Source organism: Oxyura jamaicensis, chromosome 7 (assembly GCF_011077185.1).
Source record: "Oxyura jamaicensis isolate SHBP4307 breed ruddy duck chromosome 7, BPBGC_Ojam_1.0, whole genome shotgun sequence".
NCBI lineage: Eukaryota > Metazoa > Chordata > Aves > Anseriformes > Anatidae > Oxyura > Oxyura jamaicensis.
This window is the reverse complement of record NC_048899.1, coordinates 18,641,335-18,662,420: the sequence shown is the minus strand read 5'-3', so window position 1 is coordinate 18,662,420 and position 21,086 is coordinate 18,641,335. Positions and strand designations below refer to the sequence as shown.

Genomic DNA, 21,086 nt, shown 5'->3' with positions numbered 1-21,086 from the left:
TCCATATCAGCCTAGGGAGACTTTTTTTTTAATTAAAAAAATTGGTTCCAAACATGTTTCAGACAGCAGAATTCACTGTCACGTGACATCTCATATCACCGAGCTTCATCATTAGAAGATCCATGTCTAATTTATCTGTTTAAATATAATTCTGTTTAACTTCTGTATGCAAAACCAACAACACAGTTGGGTCAAACTTAACAATGCCCTTTGGAACAAATGACAAAATATTATCTAAATTCAGACCTTCCAGTAAGCTTACCTTCAGCTGTGCCTGAGATACCATCAGCTTTGAAATTGCTGGTGCTTTTCTTCCTGCGATGCTTCTTTCTGTTGGCATGAGGTGAAGGAGGCGGATCGAGTTTGGGGCTGGTTGTACTGGATATACTTGGGCTTGAACACACAGAATCTCCTAATCCGGTATCTGCAGTTTGGGGAGAAAAAAAAGGAAAAATACTGCATCATTTAAATTAATGATTCTAGACTCCAAGATATAACCCCTTACTGTCTGTTAGCAGCTAACCTCTTGAGGTCATTGGCTTCCAATGACTACAGGAGAGCCTCTAACAATATCCATTACTTTTGCAAAAAGGTACAAATATGCAACTTGGAAATCACTTTATTACTTTGAATTGCTCTTTCTTGCAAAAACCTTACTAACCCTCAAATTTACTCATGTAATGCTAGGACATTTTAATACAAAACGGTACAGAGACACCACAACAACCACTGTACGCTCATATCTGCTTTTGTTTAATATTAGAGACAGACACACATAGATGTGGTGGTAGAAGTAATCAAGTCTCTTCTTCCATGTGTGCAACTCACATATACCTGGTACAATTAACATTGTGCGGTAACAGGTCACTTAATACATGTTCCCAACAAGCAAAAAAAAACCCACGTTCGGTAGGTTGTTTAGTTTCCCACTGTATTTTCTATAGTAGCACAACATAGCAGTTTTAAGACCTAATGACCAAGTAAGTTTCACCAATCCCCAAGAAGCAGCCCATACAACCAAATAAAAATGAAAGGCTGATGATGCCCCTCGCTCATGAGCAGAAACCCGCAGTCCACTCCCTGGCCCATGTAATGGCTGGTAGTAATACACTATAGTAATACCTTCTGAGTAGCACAAAGCAAAATCCCTCCTCTCTAGGGCCACAGCATGCCCCAGGAAAAACTTGCTGTCCAATAATCAAGGAGTGTTCATCCACGCAGACAGACCGAGATCTCTGCTGGATCTCAGTGCAAAGGGCTGTAACAGGCACCGGCACCAGCAGACACCCCCCAGGCTGAGGACAGACAGATCAGTGGATCAAGCACTCCCTGCCACTCTGCTGATATCAAAGTGACAAAGGAAGTGAAGGCCAACTCAGACAGGTTGTGCGTTTTTAATAAACAATTAACCAATCTTCTCATTTCTTTGCTAGCATAAAACCCAAAAGGAGCACGTCAACTGATATGCACTGGAACTGTGATCCTCAGCATCTCTTGCCCCCTAAGAACTGAAAAATAAAAATCTCAACACCCACATATATCTTGATATTAACCAAAAGGATATTAAGAACAATTGCAAGAAACACAGCTAGTTCTCTCTCTTTTTCAGTCAAGAAACTTCTAACAGCAATATTTAACAAAAAATTAGCAAATGAGGATGTACTTGAAGTTTTAGTCACTGCCTGAGATCTTTTACATAGCAAGTACTCAAGTAACCTTAATCTAGTATTTTCCCCCAAGGCTGGCAATGTGATTTTAGTTTAATAGCAAATGATTTTCTGGCTGTGATTAGTGCTAAACACATTCCAATATATATTAATTCCATGTAACTTCCTATACTTTACTTGAAGTGCTGGATATTATTTAAAGGGAAGCCGTTTCCAGAACCTTGGTTAGACACCAAACCAGGGCTGCACTTCAGATGAATTCATGTATTACAAAAATGTCAAGTCAGAGACTATTTAAAAAGTAGCTTTTCATTTTATTTTTTGAGTAGTTAAATCCCTGTACAAATGTCAATTTGGCAAATAAACATTTATTTATTTATTGTTTTAAAGTTTATTTAATAAGTTTTATTAAAGTTGTGCTGCAAGTTATTGGTGCGGGACATATTATATAGTTAATTGGCTGTCAGTGAGGCCCAAATCAAAGTCCATCCATAACCTTTCTAGTAAGGATTTTTGTTCTTTTCTGCTATGCCTCCTATTCTGAAACCAATAACCAAGTATTTACCCACCAAGGAAAGTGTATACCTGTACAGGAGATTTTTAAGTATTTGAACAAGAAATGCTGAAAGCAGTTATCCTGCAAAGCTTTACCAGCTCTCGAAGTGGATAGGAAGGCAAACCCTGACAAGAATCCACACCCGTGCTCAGCATGTGTTTGGCAAAGGGGATACTGGCACCTTTTACTCCCTTACACTGAAAGAAGAGGAGATTCACAAGAGGGTGACAGCAATACAGAGGCATGAACAAGGACGCAAGCTCATTACTTCCAGGTCTAAATATTTTCCTCCAGTTAGAGGCTTAGGAAGGCTTCCTACTCTGGGCACTTAAAAACAAAATAAAACGAAAAAACCACCAAACTTCGCAGCAATGAAAATTCCTCATGTTGAGACAGGTCAGCTGCAGAGTTGGATACTGCAAGGTGCTGCTCATCTGTGGTAGCAAACTCTGTGTCTTGTTGATTTTAATCTGCTTGCTAAATCAAGAAAAACAAACCAGGACATCAGCAATTCATAAATATCACGGACAAATCCCAGAGAGTATGCCAGCAAGAATATAATATAAGTTCTCAAAAATGCTTCACTTTCCCCCTCAGAAAATATGAGGAATGAAGCACACACTCAGATTCTTAGCTTTCACTTAAAAAAAATTATCCCATTTTACTCAGGGAGAGAAAACATCGAAGAAAACTCATCTCTACCAGTCTTCCCCATGCCTTTCAAAAGGCTGCTCCCAGATATTGGAGCTGCATGCCTAAGTTTGCCAGTGCTCCCATCTGCAGGGCCAGAGTATGCGCGCTGCGTTCATCGCCGTACAACAACCTGAACGTCAATCACGATGCCCTGAGCAGGACCTGCGAAATAGAGAGGAAACCACACTGTGCCACAAAACTGCAGAGTGTATTTTTCAGCACTCTCACAGGCACAATGGTTGAGAGCTTTTTGTAAGCTACAGTCAGACTTCCAAAAAAAAAGGCAAATTCTTAACAGCTCTGTACATCTGCAAGCCCTCCTGGTAACACACGGCAGCATCCTCCAAAACCCTTCCTTGTTAAAAAATACTCATGTAAACCTGTGCGCTTACTGCAGCTTAGTCCAATTTCCAGGCTATAAATTATGCAAACAAAACCTGTTTATGAGCTCTGAAAAACGACGATGCTTATAAACGTGCAGTCCAACTACTCGTGCTGCGGACCTGAGGAATTATCCTACTACGGTAAATCCTCATGCTCTGCAGCCCTTTCCATGGAATAACAACCTGGTAATAACCCGCTGTCCTTGGGTCACGCCATGCTGACGGGGAGAGCCCAAGGTATTCCCTCCCCCTAACCAGGAGGGAAACGCATCGCTCGTATGCGGGTGCCGAGCTGATGCTGTTGGTGCACGAACGCCCCGCGTTGCATCCCAGCTTCCCGGACCACCCTTTGGAGATGGGAGTTATTTAACATTCTACCAGCTTAAAATATGAGCAATCAAAACGTGCTAGGCTTACACGCTGTGCTTTCCCATTTCCGACTACTTCTCTTGCCTGACAAGGTATTCTTCAAATTGAAAAGAGGGCTCCTGAAAGCCCTGCTTCGGAAAACTGTAAATGAGTTCAGGCTTCAGCCCGCTGAAAGCAATTTCATACTCCTGACTGAATACAAATAATGCATTTTATTTGGTATCAATTACCACGCGTGAGAACAGACGACCACTGCCGGCGCTATTAAATATAAAAAAAGGAAAAGAAAAAGGCACGCCAAATTAAAAAAGCAAGCGCCTCATTACTCCACATCTAAACCAGCTTTGACAGAGGCACGAGCACTCATAAGACGCGTCTCACTGGGCTGGGATGGGCTGTTTTGCAGCCATCCTGTACGTTCAATGTCAGCCATTAGTTCTTCCCAATCGGGCATCAATGTTCAACGCACACCCAAAAAAATATATAATACTAGCAATAATAATAACAATCTGCAGCCTCTCCGAGCTTCAATACTTGAAGTATGAGTCAAAGAAGCAGTTTCACTTTTCACTCGGGAAGCTGACAAGCATGACTAGAGGGGGAATAAAATAACATTCAGTTCGCATAAATATCAAGCAGGCTGCTTGAGACTGATGGGCCAGGAATGTATTCTTAGCCATCATTCTGGCAGACAGGCCCAAGGACACTCATAACTTATTTTACAATCATTTAGTTTCAGCTCAAGTGGAAAACGTGACAACTTATCTCTGCTGACAAGATGGCATATCGAACCTTACAATTAACTCTCCCACGATTATCTGCCCAGCCCATCATTAGCTTTGCAGTTTTTGATGGACTGTACGGGCAGCTTTACTCGATGATGGTCATCATCTGCAGGGTGTATGTCTGTATTATACAGCATTAAGGACAAAATTCTCTCCTTGCCACGTAGCTGGGAGCCAGTTATGCCGACCAGCACACCCTCTGCCCCCGAACTGCCGTGCCAGGTTTGTAAATGACGTGCAGCAACACCGCTTAAGTGTCACGTCCTGCAGGACGGAGCATGGCTGGGCTGCAGCCATCACCTGCAGAAGATGGGGGAGAAAGCACGGGGCCTCTTCTGTCCCTCCCCAGTGCCGAGCAGCGGGGCTGGAGCAGTTAACAAGGCTCACCTGTAAGAGCTGGTGTAGCACAGGCCTTCATGGATTGCCTCCGCATGCTCATGATGCCTTCAGGAAGGCCCTGTGGCTTTCACATGCACGTCTGGTGACGTCCCATGCCAATGACAAAACAGGAGTTTCTAGCTTTACGTTCATGAAACACCAACAAGCTTATACCAAGGAGTGGGAGAGGTGCTAAGCAAAATGCTGTGAAAAAGTATAGGTGCTCATTCCAGAAAAGTGGTGAAATAGTCCATGTACCATATAATGAGAGTAAGGCTACATCCACGTAAGCTATTCCAGGCCCTTTTAAAAAATTCAGTACCTCACTCCATGCTCTGGAGCAACAAGTGAAGCTTGCTACCCTCAAGTTACCAAGAGATCTGATATCAAAAAAGATCACCCTGTTGTTTGAGTGTGGAATTTTCTTTGTAAGTGCATGACACATGGTATAAGGGTCTCCTTGTTCAAATCCATTTCAAATCCATCACTCATTTGGTAGAAATTACAAAACCAAAAAAAGCCAATGCAGCTGTTATTATGCAAACCAAGTTCCTTGCCTGCCTCTCTCCTAGATGCATTTTTTAATTATAGTCATAAAAGAAATTCCGTTCAATTATGATAAATACTGGTAGGAGAAATGCGAGGCAGAGAAGGGAAGAAATACGTTGTCTAAAACTACAATCCAGAATTATGAGATGGAACATTAAATGAAAAAAGAAATCAAGCAATCCTCGGCAGAGTCTCAAGGGCTGTGCTGTTGTACTGCACTTTATTTGCCATCTGAAACACGTTTGATAGCCTCTCTCAGTACTATACGATGTTTGTAAAAGTTAACATTCCGCAAAAATCCCACTTCTTATTCCCTTATAAGCTCTCCTCTGGGGAACACACTCCACAAACATCCCAAAGACAACACCATTTGTGCTAAGGACGTCGCAAGAGGCCTGCTGGATTTGAGAAAGGGGAGAAATTAGGAACAAAAAGCAGGAGGGAGTGCCCCAAGCCAGGGCAAATAGACGGGGGGGACCTAAGTTTGAGGAAAACGGGCAACATAAATTGTACAGGAATAGCACAGCACAAAGGCTGAGCTGAGATACAGAAGTGTGAGAATGAAGCTTCGTCTTTGGCCCACGGCTCCTATTCTCTCTCTCACACACACAACCTTTTCTCTCCTGTGTAACGATTTAAAGTGGAAACAAGGATATTCTGACCTTTTCTATCTTTGTGTCTTTTGATTCATTTTATATTTTTGTCAAATCACCTATTTACAAAAACTTGAAACAAACTCAACAGGTGATACTATTCTCCACAGACCAAAGTCAAGCTTGATCTGGTTTACATTTTTCTTGCATCTTCTTGTTAAAATTTTCCAACAGGCTTTCAAAGTGAAATTAGACTTTTTGTCAAGCCCAGCTCCCTAATGCGGCCTTATTCCCAAGAGGCTGGAGATTGATTAATTTGGGTTTTTGATTTTCCGAAGTGACAAGAAGTCAGATGTTACACAAAAGCAGGAACGGTGAATGGGATCAATTAAAGAGCAGAAGCAGCAACACAATTAACATCGCCAGGTTCAACAGAGAAAGAAAGCACTGATGACGAAAACAACAGCAACAGCTCTAGCTGCAGCAGGAATCTTTGCCATGACCCAAGGAAGGCTGAATCCGACAAGCGTGTTTCAGAACTTTTACTATGCTATTAGTGTTGAAATGAAATAAGCCAAAGATGTCGGTAGCTGGTGGACTGAATAATAAAAAAAATAGCTGGACACTTTCATCTTCTACACATGTGTTTTAAATAGAGGCGAGAAAAGCAATCCTTTTATTTAAACAGGGAAGCAATAGACTAAAACCATCTGTAGTTGTATTTCAGACCTATTTCCCTGAGCTGAGATTTTTCTGGCTGTGAAATCCAATGCTCTACAGCTTCTCTTTACAGCTATTACCATAAATGTTCTATCAAGTTCTTTATATTCCTACTCTGCCTCAAACTGAAGTTAAAGGGATGCTGCAATTGCACAATGACTGCGCAAGGCTGGAGCCAGGCACGGATGTACAGGGCTGACATTAAAAACCTGTCAAAAGTGCAGCTCGGCAGAAGCCTGCAGACATTGATAAACACTTGTGAGTGGGGGAGAAGGGGTGGCACAAGATTTTAGCATATGGGAAAAACTGTAAATATTTTTCAAGTACACCCAGCTCACACCTTCGGCAGAAATCAGGTACATCCGGTCATTGATTAGCTGCATTTAGCTCGGACATTCAAGCTATTGAGGGCTTAAATTAACCTGCTGCACTGAAAGAAATTAAAAGGAAGCTCTGAGCAGAACTGTGGGATGGAGATGAAAGAGCCTCAGGAGTATTCTCTTTCCACGGCGTCTACCATTTTTCCAGCCTTATGTCTAGAGCCTGTAAATCACAAAGCTATCCTGTCATGTACAGAAAGCCCCACTGAATGCCCAAGTTACCGTCTCCTTTCCTCTAATGGCAATTTCAATTAAATAAGAAAAACAAAGGTTCCTTCTTGACAAAAAAAGATTTCCCTACTTTTGGAGGTTCCGGCTTTTGATACATCTTAGCATGCCTCAAGCAAAGCAGACCTGAAGGCATGTTTGGCATGAAAGGATCATTTCCACTTGGCAGCCTAATAAGCCACTTTGCGACAAGCAAGGGACATAATCCACAGACTTGAGAGAGAAAGTTAGTCTCATCGCACTATGGCACATATATTGGAAGGACTGGCTTCAATAATTTCAAGGATAGTAAGACACTTGTTACAATCTTTCTTATCTGAAGGAAAGACAAAGTTACCTCTAGTTCACTTCCTACTGTCGTGCAATGTCTGGCCATCATAAAGGAGGCATGAAAGCAAAGAATGCAACACAGTGCTTAAAAAAAAGGAAACAAAAAAAAAGAACATTGCTCACTACATTTTCCCTCCTAAGGAGCAATGTATTACTGCACTAGCAAAGCACGTTTGCTCCCTAGAAATCTATGCACTGCTAGCAAGAAAAGGGGAAACCACATCCAGTTAACTTCCTTTCAAAGCCATCTCACAAAGCGAGCTCCCTGTGTCCAGAAGTTTATGACCTGATACAAGGAGAGGAAGCATCTTTCCCTAACTGACCCCACTATGTTGCCAACGTGATGATGAGCAAAAGCAGTGAAGATTATCTATATGTATGCTGAATATGCTCTGGAGAAATATCAAACACGATGAGCTGTTTGTATATATAAGGACAACAAACTAGAAGTCTTAGATGGAGGATGCCACCACATCCCAAGGCAAACCAATGTCCTGGCTCCCGCTGAATGGATCTACAGTCTTGATGTGTAAGGGATGTCTAATTCTCTAGCATCATGCTTTCGCTGGGCAGCCTCAGATCTGTTGAGAAGATATATGTGATTCTTACATGGTGTCACCCTGTACTGCTACAGGAGTGCGGATGACGCTACAGGTATTGCTTCTCCCATCCGTCACCTTCCTACAAAATGGAGAGGTGAGGAGTGTTACAAAAGACAACTGCCACGGGGATTAGCTTGTTCAGGTAACTAGCTCCTAGCCACCCCAATGACAATGAAGGATGGATGGTCCTTTTGAAGGCAGACCATACGTCTATGAATTGGTTTTAGGGCAGAATCTCCTGGTTTGATCCAGGACACGTGCTTGCTAGTCTCTCTGCCACTTGGTTTCAATGGTCTTGAAACCTCTGAAGCCAGGTAGATACTCAGCAACAATTACCAAGCGCTGTTTGTTGTACCTAGTGACTCCATCAAGACCATCCCAATTAACGGTGATTTGCAGGAACATAAACACTTGGAGTACCACTAAAAAATACACCCTGGATGAACAAGCTAGAAAATGATTAAGTACATACTATACTGTGTGAAAAAATACCAATTTATATTCTCAGTCAAATGATGTGAATAATAAATTCACCTCAACTACAAAGACAGGGTCCAAGCTGCGCCCTGATCTAACAATCACCATTGTCTTCTGATTGCAAAAAAATTCATGCATCAACATTTTGCTTTGAAACAGAGCCTTGAGGTCTCAAGGCACTTGAAAAATAATGAATGTATGCCTCACTGAACCATTTCCTACTAAAATATTTACCTTGCGTGTCTTACTCTGCTTATGTTGAAATAAAGGAAGAACTGACTCTCTTCAAAGAAATGCTCAGAGCCAGAAAAAGAGCCATGTATTCTGGCTCTGGCCTTATACTTTAACCTTCAGTCTGCAAAACCTGTGGATAACTTCAAGCATCAAAACCAGTCACTGGTAATTGAGAAGAGATCAGGAAACTCTCAACTGTCAGTCCACAGGACTTCTGTGACAAGCCCAAATATCAGCGTTTTGGAAAAGGCAAAAGACTTTTACTAATAACATTTTCCAACTTAAGCTGAACAACTGCCATATTCTAAATAGGCAGCTAAGTACTTCATGCTAGGTAGGAAAAGGCTACGGCTCTCTTGGTAATGCATGCCACAAGCACCAGAAAGGACAAGAAGTAATAACAGCAACACCAACGATACTCTTAAAGGCAAAAACAAACATTGTGCTTCTACAACAGGCTGTAGCTGAAAAGGAAAATACATCTTGCTCTTCACATAAAGCTACGTCCTTGTTCCCTTGTATAGGTCGGAGGATACAAATGTTATTGACAAACTTTTTTTTTTTTTTTTTTTAATTATCAAGCACTGCTTCCAGCTTTTCCCAGCTCTTTTGAGAGTTTAGGATAACTGAAGTCAGGGCCCTTCTTTTGGTCTCACAAAATCCATGCCTCAGAAAAGTCACTCACAAACAGCCTCAACTGACAGACCTGTAAACTGGATACTCCTCATCAATGTGGACTGTGGGTGGCACACACCATCACTGAATTAAGGGATTATATCAACTGTAACAAATGAACAGCCCGCAGACTTGAAAGAAGATGCTCTTCCACCTGCAGGAAGTCCGAGCCTCCGTGCTTCAGCTGTCCCCCAACAATCAGCAGGTTGTGAAGGGGATGTGTATCAGATTTAACAGAGGCTTCTTTCACTCCTTGATCTGTACATACTGTGAAGAAGCTTTGAAGTGTTGGATTCCATAGGTAAAGTATACACAACATCCCCGTACCCAGTGCTCTGTGATCTGGACTGGAAAGAAACCGAGACTGCAAACAGACATGCTTGATGAGGCAAGCACTCATGTTAATTGGAACAGAAACTTCATTAAGCCTGAGAAGAAATAAAAGCATCTTCTGAGTTTCTTGCACACACTTCATCCAGATACTGGCAAAACAAAGCACTGTGCTTCTGGACATACATTAAACAAGAAGTCTAATTACTAGAAGCAGCTGTTTGAACTTCAAAAGTATGGACATAAAAAAACCTGAAATTGGGAATTACTTCAATTGTAGCTATACGTAACCTTTTACCTTCTCAACTTTGTTTAAAACATTACTAAGCTTCACAGTAATAGAAATCTTAAATTTAGGCAATTATATAAATTTAGTTTATTAAAATTTAGATAAAACTAAATGGCTAAGAAAAATAAAAGTGCTCTAATCTGGGAATTTTACTCATTTCCCCTCTTAAGTCTTAGTTATAAGGTCCTAAAATATGGAAGTGTTATTGGCAGTATTATGTCTTTCCCATAGGTTGACATGAGAACATCTCTCTCTGACTTTATATTATTTTCCAGAAAAAAAAAAAAAAAAGTTTTTGTAAGTTCAAAAGCTCCTGTAGGATATTGTGTGAATCATGCTCATTCACTTATTTCCTTGCAATTATAATTTATCAAGATACATCACTCCCGAATGCGTAAAGGCATCCTTAAATCAAACGCAGCTCTTCAACTTTCAATAGCTCTTGCCAAAAGATCTGTCCTCCTGCTGCTGCTGGATGTAGTCAATGTGTTGATGCCTCTGTCACTATTACAGTGCTCTAAGACCACAGGTCACATTTATTTCTGAGATACTGGGAAAAACAATCACAGCTGATAGTATATCTCACACCATCTGGTGACTCACCTGCCAAGAAAGATCATAGCAAAACTCATTCCAAAACTACAAACATTTAAGATTAAAGCAATCTTAAACAAGAAACAACAACAAAAAATATATCTGAAAGATTAAACTCCCTCTTTATACAAATGAGATTACAGGACTGCTTTCGTGATGAAGAACTCATTTTGTACAGGAGCACAGTCATCTGCAGTATTAACCCTCCCTTCTGACAGATACTAATACAGAGAAACAGAGAGCTTAGTATATTTTACAGACTTTTATGTGCTGTATCTGCCAAACATCAAGCATCTGTGCTACAGACAACCAGTTTGTAGATGCTGTTAGATGAGGAGGCAGCTGTGGAGATGTACATTTAAACACAACCTGAAGTTTTAAAAGCGCCACATGTTTCCAGTGATATCAGTGCCAGGTATCCCCTCTCCTTACTTTTTAAGTGCTGGCTTTTGGGGATGGTTAAATCCCAGGAGTAGTACTGCATCACACTAACCCTGCACCTGACAGGTCAGAAACGTGCAGCATTCTCCGAGGCTGGAGCTTAAAGCCTGATCGAGAGCACATTTGCTGTTCTCCCAACCCTGTCAGGCTAAAGTTTATGCTCCATAACAAAAATAACCGCTCTGGTTTGAGGTTTGTTTGTTTTTCCCCTCTTGGGTGGGGAGTGACAGGGGACAAAAGGAGAAGGTGCGACAATCAAACCTAGCCGAAGGCAGAAAAAGCACAGATCCATTGAACAAAACTGGACAATCACATCAGATTAATCAACACCAGCAACCAGATTTTTTCCCCTCCCATTAGATGGAACATGCCATATTCATTCCTACTTCTGTTTAAATTCTAAGCTAAACTAAATGCAAAATATGCATTTAAGCATCCCTAAGTAAAAGTAGGGAAAAGCAAAGCTTTATAGTTCCACTCACAAAGTTAATTTAGTCACATAAACAATTTATTGACAGACATTTGGCACTTCAGGCTGTGAACAAGATTAAGATGAGCATGAGGTTGCCAATGTCAAATTATCTGAAGATGAAAACTCACATTTCTTGCCATTTTGGAACCAAGCACAGGATGTAATTGAAACATGCAACAATTCTGTATGTTTTAATCGACGGTGGGGGGAGCTTGGAAATAAGATGGTCTTAAACAGGAAAAGCAGATGGTTTTCTGGAGAGCTGCAGAACAGTAAAAAATGATATAATGTAACTCAGTATCTAACTAGCACCGCTAAGTAAGTACAGAAATATTTAGTTCAAACCCAAAGTTGTGCAGAAATGCCCATGTTCCCCAAATCCTTCAACTAAAACCTCACAGTGCAGCTCAGTTTAAGCCTTTCGCAAGCAGCGGCTCACTGCCGATGACTCAAAGCATCAGCACCATCTCTCCCCCTTCATCACAGATACAGCTACTGAGGAATTGCTCTCATGTATTTCATCCTTTTAGCTCATCTTGTAGTAATATATTCTGTGCTGGATGCGGAGTCCAGTGGGACCCAACGGCAACGGTTCGTCTGCAGTTTGAGGTCCATTGAACTGCAGCCGCAGCCTGGATAACCTGGTAAAAGGCTTCTGAGAGCAGAAAGCAAGCCAGCAGTGTCTGAACCCCCGTTGCACCGGAGGAGTGGATTGCAGAGGTTTTGCCTCTGTTCCCTGTGGTACAGCCTCACAGTGTTCTTCATCTGTACGACAGCACAGGTTTTCCTGATGCACATCAGTTGGGCAACAAATAAGTAAGTACCCAGAAAATACAAGGTACATCATTCGGTTTAATGCTCTGAAGCCTTTCTCAGACAACTCGTCCTCACTCTTAGGAGAAGAAAGCTCACTGCAAAGAGAAAAGGGACATCTGCCCACATCTCAGAAGATTCACATTTCCTCTCCCCATTTACCTTCCAGCTCAGGTTGGGCACAGGCAACGTGCCACCTTCCCAACAAAATCTTCGTCTGTCAGACAATATTTACACTTCCTTGATGACCTCCTGTTTCTAGCCAACCACTGAAGTGTTATGGCTGCCTTCTCCTCTAAAGAGTTATAGGAACTAGCATGAAACACGTCTTAGAGGTTCTTATTTAAATATCAGAGAGGCTTTTGGTATCGTCAGGCTCCTGTTCATCATGTTGCAATGGAAACACAACACATGACATACTTACAGGACCACCACAGAATAACATCTAGCTCCAATGTCTTGCTCCTGGGAGAGCACCAAGACCCCTACCTCACCCACTTTATGGTGAGGATCTTAGAATGAGGCACGGGATGCTTAGAAACAACCCTATTTTGTGCAAGTGAGGGCCAGGCTAAACGAGGCGGTGGTGGCAGGCCGCTTGGGGAATTGGGCAAATTTCTTTGACCAGGAAAACACAATAGGAAGATTCCTGTCCTCTTCCTCAAGAGTGAAGTACAGCAACTTGTAATAGGCTTTGAAACCAAAGATGAAGTTAGAAATCAACTTATTACTTTAACGAACTTATTTGTCACACCCACACTCTGTACTTACTCTTCCCAGCATGCCTTACATTATTTTGGGGAACCACTGGTCACAAAACTGCATCTTCCTGTGTATAAACTAAAATCAGTCAAACCTGAAGTCCTGCAGGATAATTCTTGCCACACATTATTAGCCACAGCTAATTGGGGAGAAGGTGCCACAGCAGCTGTGAGAAAACAGTTTCCTATTCCCTCTCGAGACTGAGTAAAGGCACAGACACTGATTTTGCAATCCCTCTGCTTGACTGAGGTGCTTCAGGTAAGAGCTTGTCAAGGATGTCACCTGGAGTGTGATCCTGGAACTTTCTGAGTATGAAACTTCAGGCTGAAAGGGCCAATTTTCTGAAATTGCTAAAAAAGCAGTCCTTTAAAACCCAGGTTTCCTCAAGGCACGTTAGAAAGTAAAGGCAATAGGTTTATGTGGTTGTTAGCAGGGTTTACCCTGAAGTGATTCGTTTGTTGATCGCAAAAGGGCGTAAAAAGTATATGAAAGTTCCTTTTTCCTTTCTTTTCCTGAAGGCAATGTAAACCCCTTGCAAGTATACTTCCTTATATGTGGTGAATTTTACAGTATTACATATTAACAAACTGCAGGGAACACCAGAGCAGCTCTAGAGCAGCTAGAAAAATGAGAAAAATTCTTTATATTTGCTTTTCAGTTAATTATTTCCTCTTTAAGAAGGATGAAAAAGCTTTTTCAGCCTCAGCCATTTATATCCACTTAACACAATTCTGAAATTCTATAAATGTATTTGAAATTATGTAATTTATCCTAGTCAAGAACTTGCCTATTGAATTCAAACAACTCTAAAACATGCTTTCTGGTTCAGTTTTGAAATGGAAGTGTTAGGACAATGTACAGCACAAGACTCCCCCATTTAATCATTCCAAATGCTTATGATCAGAAAAGTAAGGCAAGTTGTAAGGTCTGCATTAATATAAACACTCCAATGACCTCTCATACCCCATGGCACAGTGAGAACTCAATTTCACATTAATAAACCCTAACATCAAACTGTTAGAAACTGAAAAGACACCAGGTATTACAATTTATATAAATTACAGCAGAGATCAAATGGCCTGTAGAAGCAATCGTATAGTGATAAAACCTAAGTGGATGATATTTAAATACATATTTGATTTATTTTATATCTGCAGAATTTTATATCATGCTGGAATTCAAAGGAGAGTTTGGAAGTCCAGAGTAAAGAAATCCCCGTCCCATGCAAAACACTTAAGACTGTATCTCTAAAGAAGGAAATTCTTGACTCTGGTATTTCTCAGGGCACAGTCTCAAAAGCCAAACCAAAAACCTTAACATTTGAAAAGAGAATGAATATGCTAATTCTTCATCCTCAGTTTTCTGTGAGTTAAGTCTTGTGAATTTAATTTTTTGCTATCTAATACAGCTGGCTGTGGTTTCTTCCATTAAAAAAAAAAGCCACCAAAACAAACAAACAAACAAAAAAAAAACAAAACCAAAACCGCACTGCTGCTAAGTTTGAGGACCTGTCCTTCAAGTTCTTTAAAAAGATGTGCAAACTGTAAAGACTGAAGGACAGACAGCACCATCGTTCATTAATGGCAGCAACATCATTAGTTAGTATTAATCATTAGGTTTATTTTCCATTGGAAAGCTGTTTTCTGCTCAACTTTCAGATGCTTCATGGCAGTATCCCTGGGCAGCATTTCCAAGATTCCTTGGAATAGCCCTGCTTTTTCTAGCTAAGAAAGCTTGCGAAACAAACAGAATGTAAGGAATAAACTAAGAGCTGAATGTGCAGAAGAGGAATCATGCAGATGTACATTTCTTTCCTATACTGATCAAGAGACCTAAGAGGTGTGCCACAAAGGCACATCTGTAACACAGAAATACCTTGTCTTGAACCAAACTTTGACACCTGAGCAGATTACAAATGGCTCTCCTGGGACCAGACGACCCTGTTATTCCCCAGCAGAGAGCAACAATAGAGAATTCCTGGTGAAAAAATTATCCATCAAGATTTATCAAAAAAATAAAAAAAAATAAAAAAAATGGCAGGCTTCCAATCCGACCCAGGAAAACCTATCAGCCAATAGTTGCAGCTGCAGTAATTGTTCTAAATCTATCAATAAAGCTAAGCTGCTCCTTCATTGACTGCAAACACCAATTTCTTTCATGGAGGATTATAAGTTGATGTTCATGGTCTCTCTACCACCATTAGGGTGATAAACAGTTTAAACTACATCAGGATCTGACATGTAGATCAATTCTGGGTCCATAAAGAATCCACACAAGAGGTTCCTGGACAGGGATTTACTGCCCCCAGTTTTTATTCTCTCTTGCTGCTAAAATTACTTCTGTCAAGTACTTACAAGAGTAAGAAAAAAATGTAAAAAGCATTAATTTTTCATGTACTGCTGGAACAGTCTTTTTAAATTTCTAAGTTTTAAGACAAATATGTTACTGAATTTAAAATTATGCTGAACAGCGTGTGGTATTTAGCTAAATAGTGACCCAATCGCATGGTGCGCTCACTATCAAGCAGACAGCAATTTGAAACACCGAACTATGCTGTCTAGATTTTCTCTGAGGGCAGTCACAGGCTTCATGTTACCAGTGCCAAATTATATTAGACATTTAATTTTAAACCTCAGGTACTTAAATGTAAAACCTTACAACAGTAATAGTCATAAAGCAGTGGGGCATTCCATTTCAGAGAATGGATTTTTCTATTTTTCCCCTTTAATTTATCCAGCACCTCCTGTTTTGTGGCTCTGCCCACTACAAAGTAATTTATCTAATTAGGAGATGTTCACAGCTGCTTGAAAGACAGAAGCCCCAGGAAACCAAAGGTCTGGTTCGGAAGACTTTGAAAAGTTCTCCAGAGCCACACAAAGTATTAATTTAATGTGGAAAAAAAAAAGGTGCAGAGAAAAATTGAATCCCAATATGTTATTTTGTCTACAATAAAACCATGTGACAATAAGCAGACATATCCTCCAGTACATTGGCATTTGAATTCCAAAAGATGCTTAGCTTCTCTCCATACCTGCTGCTTTCACAGTATTATCTTTTTATGACTAAAATTCAAAATCTTTTAATGGAGAAAAAAACCCTGAAATTAAAAAGGGTTTTTCATGCGTCAACTTGCCAGCATAAAGGACACATCTATGAGCTTACTGAAAGATGATACACTGATAGAAATGAATTATTCTTGATGTTTTGCAGCAGTTTTATTACAATACTTCTGTTTATGCTGGAATTTAGTTGCCTAAAAATCACTATTAGCACAATTTCCCCCACGTATGAAAATAAAGCAACTTTTCCTTATTTCTAAGAAGTAGAATCTCTGCAAGAAATTAAGTCAGGCTAATTCATAACTACCCACTAGTCACCTTCATTTTTTGAATAAATATTTCATAGATAATTCCAGCTGTCATCTCTTTTGATCCAGAAGTAATCACATATGAACGTTAAGTCACAAAAAGGTACTGCATCTATCTGGAGTACAGAGATTGTGTAGGAGAATAGGTTCCCTTCACCAGTAATTTACAGCTAACTGTAGTATGGCACCAGGAGCAAAAGACAAGTCCAGAAAATCTTTCGAAAGTAGAAACAGCATTACAAAGTAAGGGAACGGGAATAAGCTGGTATTTATGCTGTTTTTCTACTTTTCAACATATTAATTACATGGCACTTCTAGGAAGTCACTGAATTCTGCATTTGAAGGAGTCCCTCTGCAGCCTCAGTTTCCACAGCTGGCTAGGGGCCAGTACCTGCTCACCTGTCCGGAGGCACGGCAGGTGTAGAAGACCAGACACTAAATCTTGTCTGTCACTTGCCTTCATTCCAGTGAAAACATACAATGTTCTGCAACTTTTCTTTGAAGAGCAACAGTATAAAAGAAGGGCACAAAAAAGCTGAAGGTCTGGTATAACCTTTTAAAAGGAAGGTAGAACTGAGGTAGGCTAAAATAACAAAGCAGCTTGGGAGAAGAGAGTAGAGTATACAGCCTTAACTGAAACTAGTTTAGTCTAAAGGGCTGTGTACATTAGCACAGGGTAAAAGAGAAAATACTCTCCTTGCTGGAAGAAAAACAAGCTGAAGAAGGAGAATGCTGATTGCCCTAGGAGACTAACCAGTTTCCAAAGAAACAGGTAAGTTGGGTGAACACAGAAGTGAACCATACCATTGAATTTTATCACTCTGCTTAGAAGCATTTCTTGCTGTCATGTAGGCTGAAGTACAGGATGATGGCTTTAGAAACCTCTTGATCAAAATCTGTATCATTCTGATGCAAACACCATGCTCCTGAAGATGCTGGTCACAAGTTGAGAGCTCCAGAAACAGCTGTGCTTAAGCAACTACGAACTTGGGAGCTGAGGTGGCCAAGATTTTACACTCTGTTTTCAGAAGGCGGCACTGAAAAGCTGTCCAAAGCTGCTTAAATCCTCCCAGAGAGGGCTATAGTCAGACACAAACCTTACACAGCATACAGGTACATACGCGATACATCAAATAGTTCTCATACTCCCGCAAATCTTAGTATTTTTGGCACAACCACGAGCTTTTCCCTCCTTCTTACATACTTTCCTTTCCTCCTTCCATACTTTTTTCCCCCATGTTATCTATAATCTCTCTCAAATCCTTCTCAGTGCTCTCATGCACATCTCCTTTCCACCTGTTACCCTCTGTTTCACGAGCTTTCCATGGTTTCTGTGACTGCCCATCACAAACCCCATGCTCACAGACCCACGTGCCTCAGTATACCCCAACAGCAGCTCTCCAGTCCCAGCCCACCTGCCATGGTTGCCCCAGGGCTGTCCAAATTTCTGTTGAGCAGGCCAGCGGCACGTGAACTGCACTGCACTGCCCCTCTGTCCTCCCCTGTCCCCCACTGAGGCCAGATGTGTATATATATATATATACACGTTTTTTAAACTATCCTATATATCCTTTAAAAAGGACACCTCCTTCTATCTCACTGTTGCTATCATTGCAAAACGCCACCCAGAACAGTGTTTACTCCTTTTAATGGTGTTAAACACTCCACAGAGAAAATACTAAAAGGAATTTTAAAAAAAAGCATGCCAGTCATTCACATCCTTTAAAGCAAGACCACAGTGAAAACACACCACTGAAAAGAAGTGCAGGATAATTTACTGCTAATACCTACCACGCAGAATAAGCAAATAAGAATACAAAGTGAACAACCTACATTATATACCTGAAATTAAAATTGAGCATTATTATAATTACATTAGTCATTCCCACTGAAAAAATATCAATCTGTTCTTTCACGTAATATCTCCTTTTCCTCTCAGATGCTAGGAGTCTGGCTTCCAACAGAACATCTGCGTGAACACCATCAGTTTTGTTTGGTTTTATTCTTTTAACTGCAAAACACCAAATTCCCTTCACCCCAAAGCAGACAACCCCCACAAGCTCCAGGTTTCTTACCACTGCTAATGCCAGAGTTTGCAATGACTGTTGCCTCACTCCACTGATCTGCACTGGAGACCGAGTAAGAGCGCTGATGCATACCATCCGGACGACTGTTGAAGGAGACTAGACTGATCCCACTGGCCATCTGAGACACAGATGTGCTAGTAGTCACGTTCCCTAGACATAAATGGAAAACAAATCGTGTCAATAGAGAAGATAAAATTGATTTACATGAAGATGGATGGGTGCATCTTAACAGAGCAGAAAAAGAAAGTACTTAACCAACACAAAAACCAGCGCAGCTCTCCCTGAAACTCTGAAGACAACAGTCCAGAGACCAGCTTGGGGCACCACAGATTTCAGCAGCCCACTCAAAGCTCACCAGATACTTCTGACAAAAAAATAGCCTAAATTTTCCAGATTTCAGCTCATTCTGTTCATTCATCTACTGGAAAACACAAGCTTTGACAACCCTGCCAGCAGACATTTTGTATAGGTTCTCCACTGTTACAGGTATAACACAAAAGACAGACTGAGCATGGAAAAGAAATTCTTCCCTGATTCACTGCTGACACTAGCAACCAAAATGAGAAAACCGCTCAACCTGACGAGCTTAAAACAATCTAACTCTAAATAAAATTTCAAATAATTATGTCCCCTAAGCCATGATACAGGAATGGCAAGCAAGTAACTACTACTATTGCAAGACCAAGCAAAAAACTTCTCCAGATTTTTTAATCTTAAGGCAGCATCGTGACACAAAAAGTACACCTCAGAGACTCCTTCCATAGACTGTGAATATAATTCCCATGTCTTGGCCCACAGAAATGCACCTTTCACAATTCCGACAGCTTAATACACAAAAGGTGAGATACAAAGGAAAACTGTGTTAAAGAGTTAACACTAGACACAATTTTAGTATTTTCACAGTCCATAAGGGCTAAGACCATAAAATGCTGGGTAGCATGGAGGAGTGCAACAGGAACAGTTTTCTCCCCATAAAACATGTGAAATGTGATTTTACTGAATCAGTCGAAATGAATGAAACTTTTCCAGAAACAGACTTCTGGTAGTCTTACTCAAAACTTGACATTGGCAAAATAAAGTCTGCACTACAGTTTGTGTTTGTGACCACCTTTTACTCCATTCTTGGCACAGAAGTTGCATATTATAAAAATACAAGTGTTTTACAATGCTAGTTCCATTCTTCATGGCAGGATCTTCCTAAGGGCATCAGGCACTGCTGAATTTCAGAGACTGCTCTCAGAAGACACCCCACAGGTCTTACATGGTTTTAAGAATACTCTTAAAATATATGCAAAGAGAAAGAAACAGACACAATTTTATAAGATACTATAACACTTTGGATTTCCATTGCACCTTCTACTGATGAGTTCAGAAAAATTAATGAATTAATTTTCAATGCTCCTGTGAGGTTGTTAATTATCTGCTATCATTTCCCCCATTTTTCAGAGGTTAAATGACCCAGGGCCACAAAGGAAGATTGTGGCAGACATGAAAATAAAACCCAGATCTCCTGACTCCCAGTTCTATCATTATGTCTTTTCCCAGAGCAGCCTTTGGGAAGACAGCAGAGCTTAGTGAACTACTTTGTGTTTATTAGAGTTGGCATAATTGTCCCTTTCTCTCCCTCCTTTTCCCACGACTAAATCTCAACTCTAGCCCTTAACACAGATCCATCTCTTACAGTATCTGTCCGCATGAGTCTTGAGTGTACTTCTGTCTCAGGAACTTCAGCAATCTCTATTTTGTAGATGTGAAACACATACAGAGATACTAAAATGATATGCTCAATTACACCAAGTCTAAGGTGGATTTTGGAACTGTGTTGGGCAGTGCCACTTTAGCCACTGGCACGTATTCCCTCTATAATCACCTTCTCCAGGTAACTCTTTTGTTCACAAGAACTCCATGATCAGAATGTCATCTGCCAAACTGGAAAAAAATCATGCTTCCAACTGGTCCCCTTCAGGACACTGTGTGCTCAACTCATCAACTGAAAGCAATTCGCTTAGGCTGGTGTTTTAGGACCTTCTGAAACAAAAAACAAGTTGTCCAGAACAAGTTTACCAAAGAAACCAGGCCTACAGAAAGAGAAGCACAAAGCACACAAAGCAGAGGTTCAAATTATAGCTCAGTATTTTAAAGTTGCAATAGAAAATGGAAATGCTAGTTGACATTTTGCATTTTGAGCTGGGCACACCGTGACTGGCATTTCAAATACTGTCCTCAGTCACGGGTCCCCCAGTTCAAGAGGCCAAGGAAACAAGAAAAGATCCAGCAAAGAACTGTCAAGATGGTCACAGTTCTAGTAATGC

At 40.7% G+C, this 21,086-nt stretch overlaps 1 protein-coding gene across 6 annotated transcripts in view; it reads right to left on the bottom strand.

Moving 5' to 3' along the window:
- AGAP1 (ArfGAP with GTPase domain, ankyrin repeat and PH domain 1) overlaps positions 1 to 21,086 on the bottom strand; it is a 361,585-nt gene that overhangs the window by 93,352 nt on the left and 247,147 nt on the right. For 5 of the 6 annotated variants that reach the window (XM_035331711.1, XM_035331712.1, XM_035331708.1 and 2 more), the window contains 2 exons: positions 18,763 to 18,924; positions 263 to 424 (listed from right to left, as the gene is read on the bottom strand). In XM_035331711.1, the coding sequence (XP_035187602.1) occupies positions 263 to 424; positions 18,763 to 18,924 (324 nt within the window). The remainder of the gene's footprint in view (positions 1 to 262; positions 425 to 18,762; positions 18,925 to 21,086) is intronic. The other variant, XM_035331713.1, reaches the window with a different exon arrangement.